The 12,004-nt window shown below is 50.1% G+C and overlaps 1 protein-coding gene across 2 annotated transcripts in view; it reads right to left on the bottom strand.

Annotated features, from left to right (window-relative positions):
* Positions 1–12,004, bottom strand: part of CALU (calumenin) — a 43,815-nt gene that overhangs the window by 6,019 nt on the left and 25,792 nt on the right. For both annotated transcript variants that reach the window (XM_034763764.1, XM_034763771.1), the window contains exon 4: positions 3,353–3,519. In XM_034763764.1, coding sequence (XP_034619655.1) covers positions 3,353–3,519 — 167 coding nt within the window. The remainder of the gene's footprint in view (positions 1–3,352; positions 3,520–12,004) is intronic.

Here is a 12,004-nt window from a genome sequence, read left to right as displayed (position 1 = left end):
GCTGAAGTTTTGTTACAGTGTATGACGCTTAAGGGAACTAGAATCTAGCTATATTCCCATACTAGTCAAGGCTTAGCTTTATTAACTGTAACAGAAGTATGGTTTGATTTTGGGTAAGATTTGCTTACTGTAGCAAGAGAAAGTGTTTTGCTGAGACAGATTATGTTCAGTTTAATGCCTTCTCATCTCTGTGCAGCCAAGCACATAAATACTATTTTTGGTGCCAAACATGAGCGCCAGAAAAAAAAAGCCATCATGAATTATGCAGCATCAAATAGTGAACTTAACTGAATGCTATCTTAGTATAGTAACTCTTCACTTAAAGTCATCCCGGTTAACACTGTCACATTGCTGATCAGAGAACATGCTCGTTTAAAGTTGCCCAATGCTCCCTTATAACATTGTTTGGCAGTTGCCTGCTTTGTCCACTGCTTGCAGGAAGAGCAGCCCGTTGGAGCTGGCTGGTGGGGGCTTGGAAGCAAGGTGGACTGGCAGCCCCCCCCCCCCCCCATCAGCTTCCTGCTCCCCTAAGTTCCCTGTGCGGCAGCCGCCCAGCAGGCTATCAATTGCCAGCAATTCAGGTGTCCCTCCTCCCACTGCCATGTGCTGCTCCTGCCCTCTGCCTTGAAGCTGCTTCCGGGAGCCTCCTGCTTGCGGTGCAGAGGGCAGGGGAAGAAGGGTGCTAATGTCAGGGTGTCCCCCTCCCCCCGCTCCTGTACCTTATCTCCACAGAGCTGCAGGGGAACATGATAGGAGCTTGTTGGCAGCAGCTGCTTTCTCAACTTACTGATCTACTTAAAAAGGCAATGTACTTAGAGTGGGGTCAGCGTACTTAAAAGAGCAATGCATCTCTCTCTCACACACACACACACACGGTGTGTCTCTGTCTCTATCTGCCATGCTGTCTCCTCTCCCTCCATTCGTGCTGCCTTGTACAGTGTGAGGCTACATTAACAACGTTTTAATCATAAGAACGGCCGTACCGGGTCAGACCAAAGGTCCATCTAGCCCAGTATCCTGTCTGCCGACAGTGGCCAATGCCAGGTGCCCCAGAGGGAGTGGACCAACAGGCAATGATCAAGTGATCTCTCTCCTGCCATCCATCTCCATCTTCTGACAAACAGAGGCTAGGGACACCATTCCTTACCCATCCTGGCTAATAGCCATTAATGGACTTAACCACCATGAATTTATCCAATTCTCTTTTAAACGCTGTTATAGTCCTAGCCTTCACAACCTCCTCAGGTAAGGAGTTCCACAAGTTGACTGTGCGCTGCGTGAAGAAGAACTGCCTTGTATTTGTTTTAAACCTGCTGCCTATTAATTTCGTTTGGTGACTCCTAGTTCTTGTATTATGGGAATAAGTAAATAACTTTTCCTTATCCACTTTCTCCACATCACTCATGATTTTATAGACCTCTATCATATCCCCCCTTAGTCTCCTCTTTTCCAAGCTGAAAAGTCCTAGCCTCTAATCTCTCCTCATATGGGACCCGTTCCAAACCCTTAATCATTTTAGTTGCCCTTTTCTGAACCTTTTCTAGTGCCAGTATATCTTTTTTTAGATGAGGAGACCACATCTGTACGCAGTATTTGAGATGAGGGCGTACCATCGATTTATATAAGGGCAATAATATATTCTCAGTCTTATTCTCTATCCCCTTTTTAATGATCCCAAACATCCTGTTTGCTTTTTTGACCGCCTCTGCACACTGTGCGGACATCTTCAGAGAACTATCCACGATGATTCCAAGATCTTTTTCCTGACTTCTTGTAGCTAAATTAGCCCCCATCATATCGTATGTATAGTTGGGGTTATTTTTTCCAATGTGCATTACTTTACATTTATCCACATTAAATTTAATTTGCCATTTTGTTGCCTAATCACTTAGTTCTGTGAGATCTTTTTGAAGTTCATCACAGTCTGCTTTGGTCTTAACTATCTTGAGCAGTTTAGTATCATCTGCAAACTTTGCCACCTCACTGTTTACCCCTTTCTCCAGATCATTTATAAATAAGTTGAATAGGATTGGTCCGAGGACTGACCCTTGGGGAACACCACTAGTTACCCCTCTCCATTCTGAGAATTTACCATTAATTCCTACCCTTCGTTCCCGGTCTTTTAACCAGTTCTCAATCCATGAGAGGACCTTCCCTTTTATCCCATGACAACTTACTTTACTTAAGAGCCTTTGGTGAGGGACCTTGTCAAAGGCTTTCTGGAAATCTAAGTACACTATGTCCACATGTTTGTTGACCCCTTCGAAGAACTCTAATAGATTAGTAAGACACGATTTCCCTTTACAGAAACCATGTTGACTATTGCTCAACAGTTTATGTTTTTCTATGTGTCGGACAATTTTATTCTTAAGCCTTAATCCTTGAGGGCTCAGTCGAGTGCTAGTTCATTAATTTAGCAGTAAGGCATTCCCCTGGAAATATCTCACCCTCTTCCACCCTCTGACTCCACCACCTCAGCCAAGCTTCACAATCATCATTGCCATGTACAGAATTCAATTGTTTGTTTAAAACTTGTGTGTGTGTGTGTGTGTGTGTGTGTGTGTGTGTGTGTGTGTTTTGTCTGGCAAAAAAAGTTTCCCTGGAACCTGAACCCCATTTACATTAATTTTTATGGGGAAATTGGATTCGCTTAACAGAGTTTGGCTTAAAGTAGCATTTTTCAGGAACAGAACTACAATGTTCAGCGAGGAATTACTGTACATACTTTATTTCTAGAAGGATTAGCTGACACCTGTACTTCAGAAAACAGCAATTGCTAAATGGAAAAATCTCCAAAAGCAGCCACCAAAAGCAGATGTGTATGGAAGGTCTGCTCTGGTGCACAGCACAAGACAGACTGACTGACAAAGGAGTTTAAATGTGCTCTGGAAGTGGAACATAATTCTGCCCCCTTCAGCTACCTTTGGTCCATGCCAAGTGAAGAGGAGCCACTCAGCATGTGAATAGAAGTATCTTTTCTTCTCTTAGTTCTTGCAAAGCCCAACAATGCTATGCCTTGATGTCCCATCAGGGCATTCATCAGGTTTGCAACACTATCCATCACAGAACTGGTTGCTGCCTGGAACTGCTGCTTATGGGGAGTAGGGTTCAGTCAAGATTTTTTTAAACATTTGGAATAGTGTATAAAAACTTCAAAACTTTAGGATAAAAAAGTGAAACCTTACAAAAAGCTGTGCCCACCGGTAAGTAAACCTTTACACAGGACTCCCCCGCACCCAACAGGCCAACTACGTGCTCCTGTGAGATCACTGGTAATTGGGAGGTCCAGACTCTTACTAGCCTGAGATAGCAAGTATAAAAACTCTATCATCTCAACCTAAATGGCACCCACCTGTACTACTATATCTTTCATGTAGTCATATTCTTCTGGATGCAGAAAGGCAGTGAATTCTTCCTTGGTAGCAATCAAGTCTCCATCCTTGTCAGCCATTTTGAACCTTCGTTCATCCCTCATCATCATCTGTTTGTAGTTGAACCCATCATCAGGGTCTGGATCATCTGGGCAGAAACAGACAAGTTATACCCATTTTAGACTCCAAAGCTCATCCACAAAACAATTGCACCAGTATTGCATGTCAAATTTTCCTTTTGCTGTTGACTAGGGAAAATTCACAATGCGTGTCAGGAGAGCCCAAACTTTGCACATCCAAGGGTTACAGTGAAAACTCATTAGGACTCCAGAGACTGCACCTATTTTGCATGGAGTGGAAAAGGTCTCCACTGGTTCTACATTTTATCAGAGGGGCATCTTGAAGAGAGAAGCGGCAACATGAAATGCTCCCAAGCTTATCTCAGCTGAGGACACTTTGATTAAGATAAACATTGTATTCGGACAGCTATAATCTCATTGGGCTGCAGTCTTTTCTTTTGGCTACTCCTGGAATAGAATAGGTCATGGGATAATGCTCTCCCACTGAGATGCAACAGGCATTTTCAGAGCAAGAGCAACACTGCTGACTGTCCAAATCTAGATACTTATATGCTCCCCCAAAGTATCTGAGAGCCTATTAGGGTGATTAAATTTAAGCAGACTTCAGTAATTTCAAATAAAAATTATATATCTATTTATGAGGCCCCTGTTTGTAGCAAGGTATTTTAACTAACAGTGAATACTTGAGGACCAAGTACATTTAATAACTAAAATAGAAACAACATACAGGTGCCCCTTTGTCAGAGTAATAATCATATCCTAGGCTAACAAAAGCCCAGTTTAGAGTTTATTTAGTCCAGAATGCGGTTACCATCTTGTGAACATGAAACATTAAATTAAATAACGACACTAAAATTCTGATATTAGGCAAATATTAAAAAGAAAACAGTAAAAGGATTTTTGATCTGGTGAATGCATGTTCAGTTGTGACAGTTGGGGGGCTATACTATTATTGTCCATTTATCTGCTAAAGCAAAAACTCTGTATCTCTGTGGGTAAGTTAGCACCCCAAGCTATACAATGGGCTGGTTCACCCGCCATTTGCTACAACTGCTGCAAATGGCACCTTCAATTCAAGTTGTGAGGTCACCAGTCTCACGTTCATTTTTACATGGAGCAGAAGGAAGAAATCCCTTTTAAGTGTAATTTAAAAGACAAGGATAACTGCTTAGAGAAACACACACGTAACAACCATGTGAATTAATTAAGGGTAAATTAAAGGAAGCAAATAACGAGCTTGCTCTTTTTTTTGGCTGTGTCCTCATGTCATGCTAGGATAAACTAAGTGCTTTAGTAAAATACCTGCACATGTTGGCAGAAAAATTCCTATGCTTGTTTACAGAAGATTAAGACTCTCCAAACAATTGGCGTTAAAGAGCTATGAACCAAGCCAAGACTTAGCCCTGGTCTACACCACGAGTTTAGGTCGAATTTAGCAGCGTTAGATCTTAAAATCGATTTCTGTACTCCACCCCGACGAGGGGGATTAGCGCTGAAATCAACATTGCCGGGTCGAATTTGGGGGTAGTGTGGACACAATTCGACGGTATTGGCCTCTGGGAGATATCCTAGAGTGCTCCATTGTGACCACTCTGGACAGCGCTCTCAACTCAGATGCACCGGCCAGGTAGACAGGAAAAGCCCCACGAACTTTTGAATTTTATTTCCTGTTTGGCCAGCGTGGCAAGCTGATCAGCACAGGTGACCATGGAGTCCCTAATTGCAAAACAGCTTCAGCATGGACCGAACAGGAGGTACTGGATCTGATCGCTGTATGGGGAGATGAATCCGTGCTATCAGAACTCCGTTCCAAAAGACGAAATGTCAAAATATTTGAAAAAAAAATCTCCAAGGACATGATGGACAGAGGCTATAACAGGGATCTGCAGCAGTGCTGCGTGAAACTTAAGGAGCTCAGGCAAGCCTACCAAAAAACCAGAGGCAAACGGTCGCTCCGGGTCAGACCCCCAGACTTGCCCTTTCTATTATGAGCTGCATGTAATTCTAGGGCCTGTCCCTACAACTACCCCACCCCTGTACGTGGACTCCTGCAAGGGAGTCTCACGCAACAGGGATGAGGATTTTGGGGACGAGGAAGATGTTGAAGATAATGCACAGCAGGCAAGCGGCGAAATCTTTCTCCCCAACAGCCAGGAACTGTTTATCACCCTGGAGACGCGGAGAAGGCACTTCTGGTGAGTGTACCTTTGTAAATATAATACATGGTTTAAAAACAAGCATGTTTAATGATTAATTTGCCCTGAAGACTTGGGATGTATTCGCGGCCAGTAAAGCTACTGGAATGCAGTCAAGCAACATCCGTTCTTTATCTCTCTGTTATCCTCAGGAGAGTGATATTATTCATGGTCACCTGGTTGAAATAGGGGAATTTTATTAAGGGGACATTCAGAGGTGGCTGTTCGTGCTGGGCTGTTTGCCTGTGGCTGAAAAGAAATCATCCCCGCTGTTAGCCACGCAGTGCGGGGAGGGGTGAAGCGATCATCCCAGAGAATTGGGTGTGAAGGGGGGTTTAGTTGGGTTTATGCTGCTCGTTGATCTGAAAACCGCAGCCCCTCCTTTTAAATGGCCAACCCATTTTAAATGGTCAACACAAATCTCCCTTATTTCCCTCCCAGGCTACCTTAGCAGTTATCCCCCCATTTCTGTGACTAATTAATAAAGAATGCATGAATTTGAAACAAAAAATGACTTTATTGCCTCTGCAAGTGTTGATTGAAGGGGGGGAGGGGAGGGCGGTTGGCTTACAGGGAAGTAGAGTGAACCAAGGAGGCAGGTTTTCATCAAGGAGAAACAAACAGAACTTTCACACCGTAGCCTGGCCAGTCATGAAACTGGTTTTCAAAGCTTCTCTGATGTGCAGTGTGCCCTGCTGTGCTCTTCTAACCACCCTGGTGTCGGGCTGCGCGTAATCAGCAGCCAGGTAATTTGCCTCAACCTCCCCCCCCCCAAAAAAAAAGTCTCCCCCTTACTCTCACAGATATTGTGGAGCACACAGCAAGCAGTAATAACGATGGGAATATTGGTTTCACTGAGGTCTGAGTCAGTAAACTGCACCAGCGCACTTTTAAACGTCCAAATGCACATTCCACCACCATTCTGCACTTGCTCAGCCTGTAGTTGAACAGCTCCTGACTACTGTCCAGGCTGCCTGTGTATGGTTCATGAGCCATGGCATTAAGGGGTAGGCTGGGTCCCCAAGGATAAAAGACGGTTACTCACCGTTGTAACTGTTGTTCTTCGAGATGTGTTGCTCATATCCATTCCATTAGGTGTGTGTGCGCGCCGCGTGCACGATCGTCGGAAGATTTTCTACCCTAGCAACACCGGCGGGTCGGCTGTGGAGCCCCCTAGAGTGGCGCCCTCATGGCGCTGAATATATACCCCAGCCGACCCGGCGCCCCCTCAGTTCCTTCTTGCCGGCTACTCCGACAGTGGGGACGGGGGGCGGGTTTGGAATGGATATGAGCAACACATCTCGAAGAACAACAGTTACAACGGTGAGTAACCGTCTTTTCTTCTTCGAGTGCTTGCTCATATCCATTCCATTAGGTGACTCCCAAGCCCAACTTAGGTGGTGGGGTCGGAGTGAGACATTGCTGTGTGCAAAACCGCTGACCCGAATGCAGCATCGTCCCTGGACTGTTGCACTAGTGCATAGTGAGCTGTAAACGTGTGGACTGATGACCAAACCGCCGCTCTACAAATGTCCTGTATCGGAACATGTGCCAGGAAAGCAGTCGAGGAGGCTTGGGCCCTCGTGGAGTGAGCGGTGAGGTGCGGTGCTGAGACACCTGCCAGGTCATAGCAAGTCCGGATGCAAGACGTAATCCAGGAGGATAGGCGTTGTGAGGAGACCGGTGAGCCTTTCATTCGGTCGGCTACTGCAACAAAGAGTTACGTCGTCTTTCTAAAGTGCTTTGTGCGGTCAATATAGAAGGCCAGGGCCCTGCGTACGTCCAGGGAATGCAAACGTTGATCCTGGCGAGTGGCATGTGGTTTGGGATAAAAGACCGGGAGAAATATGTCCTGGTTGATATGAAATGGAGAAACCACCTTGGGGAGAAAGGCAGGATGTGGGCGAAGCTGCACTTTATCCTTATGGAAAACTGTATAAGGGGGCTCGGATGTAAGCGCCCTGAGTTCAGAAACTCGCCTTGCTGAGGTGATGGCTACGAGGAAGGCTGTCTTCCAGGATAGGTACAAGAGTGAACAGGTGGCTAGTGGTTCGAATGGAGGACCTGTGAGCTTGGAGAGAACCAGGTTGAGGTCCCACGTCGGGACGGGCTGACGCTGTTGTGGGTACGTCCGGTCTAAGCCCTTGAGGAATCTAACGACCATCGGGTTAGAGAATACCGAGGACGCGAGTTCCCCCGGGTGAAAGGCTGATATAGCAGCCAGGTGAACTCTGATTGAAGATATCGCCAACCCTTGCTGTTTTAGGGAGAGGAGATATTCCAATATGAGAGGAATGGGTGCCTGCAACGGGGGCGTGGCTCGTTGTTCGCACCAACAGGAGAACCGTTTCCACTTGGCCAGGTACGTGGTCCGTGTTGAGGGTTTTCTACTGCTCAGCAGAATCTGTTGGACAGAGTGCGAGCATTGCCGCTCTGCCTGGGTGAACCATGGAGCAGCCACGCTGTGAGGTGGAGTGATTGCAGGTCGGGGTGACGCAGCCGACCGTGGTCCTGAGATATGAGATCCGGACATAATGGAAGTGTGATCGGTGTCTGAACCGAGAGCTCCAACAGTGTGGTGTACCAATGTTGTCTCGGCCACGCTGGAGCGATCAGAATTACCTGTGCCTGGTCTCTGCGCAATTTGAGCAGTACCTTGTGGACCAGAGGAAACGGAGGGAAGGCATAAAACAGGTGATCTTTCCAGGGAAGGAGAAACGCATCCGAGAGGGAGCCCGGAGCTCGACCTTGTAGGGAGCAGAACATGTGGCACTTCCTGTTGTCTCGGGATGCAAACAGGTCTATCTGGGGAAACCCCCACTTCTGGAAGACGGAATGTATGATGTCCGGACGGATAGACCACTCGTGCGTTTGGAAGGACCTGCTGAGTCGGTCCGCTAGAGTGTTCTGGACTCCAGGGAGGAACGATGCCGTGAGATGGATCGAGTGGGCGATGCAGAAGTCCCACAGGCGAATGGCCTCTTGGCATAGAATTGACGAACGTGCTCCTCCTTGCTTGTTGATGTAAAACATGGCCGTGGTGTTGTCGATGAGAACCAGCACACAGCGGCCACGTAGGAGATTGAGGAATGCCTGGCACGCCAGGCGTACCGCCATCAGTTCCCGAACATTGATATGCAGGGCTAGCTGGGGTGTAGTCCACAGGCCCTGGGTATGGTGTTCGTTGAGATGGGCGCCCCAACCCAGAGATGACGCGTCTGTGACCAGGTGCAGAGAGGGTTGTGGGGCGTGAAATGGCATCCCCTCGCAGACCACATTGTGATCTAGCCACCAGGTGAGGGAGGCCAGGACCGAGTTCGGGACCGTGACTACCATGTTCAGGCTGTCCCGATGTGGACGGTATATTGATGACACCCAGGTTTGAAGTGGGCGAAGCCGAAGTCTGGCATGCCTGGTTACGTACGTGCAGGAAGCCATGTGACCCAGCAGGGTAAGGCACGACCTCACCGTGGTAGTTGGGAAGGCCTTGAGCCCTTGAATGAGGTTCGTGATGGTGCCAAAGCGGTTGTCTGGCAGGATGGCTTGTGCACGTCTGGAGTCTAGAACTGCGCCGATGAATTCTATTCTCTGGGTAGGTTCTAGAGTGGATTTGTCCTTGTTGAGTAGGATGCCCAACTCGTTGAATGTGTGCACTATTCTGTGGACGTGAGCTTGAACTTGCTCCTTGGTGCGACCGCGCACCAGCCAGTCGTCTAGGTACGGGAACACCTGTATCCCTTGCCGACGAAGGTACGCTGCCACGACCGCCATACATTTCGTGAACACCCTTGGGGCCGAGGATAGGCCGAAGGGAAGGACTGCAAATTGGTAGTGCACCGTGTTTACCACGAATCGCAGGAAGCGTCTGTGAGGCGGGTAGATTGCAACGTGAAAGTATGCGTCTTTCATGTCGAGGGCGGCGAACCAGTCTCCAGGATCGAGGGAAGGGATAATGGCCCCCAAAGAGACCATGCGGAACTTCAACTTTACTACGAATTTGTTGAGTCCGCGCAAGTCCAAGATGGGTCGCAGACCTCCTTTGGACTTGGGGATCAGGAAGTAACGGGAATAAAATCCCCTGCCCCTTAACTCTATCGGAACCTCCTCTATGGCCCCCATGGCCAGGAGCGTAGAAACCTCCTGTATAAGAAGTTGCTCGTGAGAAGGGTCCCTGAAGAGGGACGGGGAAGGGGGGGAGGAGGGGGGGATAGAAGAAAACTGGATAGCGTATCCCCTCCCCACCGTGCGGAGGACCCAACGGTCCGAAGTTATAAGGGACCAAGCACGGTGGAAGTGGGAGAGACGATCCCGAAAGGAGGGGGCTGGATCCTGGGGAATGACTGGGGCGCCGTCCTCGACCGCACCTTCAAAAGTTCTGTCTATGACCTGAAGGTGGTCTTGGTGGCCCTTGGTTCTGACCAGGTTGAGGGCCGGTCCACCTTCTCCTACCACCTCGTCCTCGCCTCCGGGCCGAGTCTTGTCTCTGTCGAGGCGGGGGAGGGTAGAAGCGCTGAGGCTGCGGCCTAAATGGCCTGCGCTGAGGGCCCACAACATGCATCCCGAGGGAGCGCATGATTGTTCTCGAGTCCTTGAGGCTCTGTAGGCGAGAGTCCGTCTTGTCCGAGAACAATCCATGCCCTTCGAAGGGGAGATCCTGTAGGGTTTGCTGCAGCTCCGGAGGCAAACCCGAAACCTGAAGCCAGGAGATCCTCCGCATAGCGATACCCGAGGCCATGGTCCTCGCAGCCGAGTCCGCTATGTCCAAGGAGGCCTGTAGGGAGGTCCGAGCCACCTTCTTACCTTCCTCTACCATGGCCCCAAACTCTTCCCTGGACTCTTGGGGAATCAACTCCTTGAACTTCCCCATAGAGTTCCAGGAGTTAAAATTGTAACGGCTCAGGAGCGCCTGTTGATTTGCCGCTCTGAGTTGCAGCCCACCGGCTGAGTAAATCTTACGGCCAAACAAATCAAGGCGCTTGGCCTCTTTTGATTTAGGCGCTGCCGCCTGCTGTCCGTGGCGCTCCCGTGCGTTCACTGATGCCACCACCAGGGAACACGGTTGTGGGTGGGTGTACAAGTACCCATAGTCCTTTGACGGGACAAAGTACTTTCTTTCCACCCCTCTCGCTGTGGGTGGAATAGAGGCAGGGGTTTGCCATATCGTATCCGCATTTGATTGTATCGTGCGGATCAGGGGTAACGCTACCCTCGATGGGGCATCCGCTCCAAGGATGTTCACGATCGGGTCGTGTACCTCCACTACCTCCTCCGCTTGCAGGTCCATATTACGGGCCATCCTGCGCAGAAGATCCTGGTGAGCCCGAAGATCTATCGGAGGAGGGCCTGTGCAGGATGTGCCCGCCACTGCCTCGTCTGGCGAAGAAGAGGAAGATGCCTCCGGTGGAACCGGATCCAAGGGCCGGTCCTGGTCTCCCTGTTCCCGGGCTGGAGCATCACCCGCGTCTGGGTCCAGGGCGTCAGGTGCGACGGACACGGAAGCCTCCGTGTCCCCTGGCGGAGGCCGAGAGATGGTGGACTCCGGGGCCCTTCTCACGGAGTGACCCGAGCGAGAGGTCGAGGGAATTGGAGCCCCTTGCTCCTGGTGGTACGCCCACGGGGTCCAAAACGACCAGTGAGATGGGCCATGGGAATGGTCCTCCGGCATCCCCTGCCAATGGCCCAAGTCCTGTTCCTCGGCTTGCCCCTGAGGAGGGTATGCCGATCTCGACAGGTCCTCTGAAGAGCGAGACACCGATCTCGATGGCCATGGCGGTGCCGAGAGAGTCGGGACCAATCCCGTGGGCTGCGGTGCCGCACGGTGCCGGTCCGGAGATCTTCTATCTCCACGCGGTGCCGGCGACCGGTGCCGGGACCGTGACCGGTGACCTCGTCGGTGCCGGGAGTCGGATCTGGACCTCGACGAGGACCTGGAGTATGCCCGGTGCCGGGAGCGGCCTCTCGACGTCGAGCGTCGACCGTAGCGGTGCCGAGAACTGCGTCTCGACGTTGATCGGTGCCGACGATCATACCGGTGCCGAGACGTCGAGCGGTGCCGCGAAGATGATCTTGGCCGCGAGTACGACCGGTGCCGAGTTGATATTCGGCGCCGGGACTGCGAGCGGCGTGGGGACCTGCTTTGGGACCTGGATCGGTGCCGAGGTTCCAGCCCTTGCGATGGAGGGCGCAACAAGGCAGGTTTCCCCCTCGACTGGATCGGGCGGGTCAACGGTGCCGTCGGTGCCGGTGGTTGGGGCGGTGCCGGCTCCGTGAGAGCTATCAAGTCTCTCGCCGCCTCGAAGGTCTCAGGAGTCGACGGGAGGCACTGAATCACCGCCGGTCTCGGTGGAGGCGTTGTCCG

The sequence above is a fragment of the Trachemys scripta genome, chromosome 1 (genome assembly GCF_013100865.1).
Source record: "Trachemys scripta elegans isolate TJP31775 chromosome 1, CAS_Tse_1.0, whole genome shotgun sequence".
NCBI classification, from domain to species: Eukaryota; Metazoa; Chordata; order Testudines; family Emydidae; genus Trachemys; species Trachemys scripta.
Note: the sequence above shows the minus strand (reverse complement) of the source record. Positions and strands in the feature narration are given on the sequence as shown.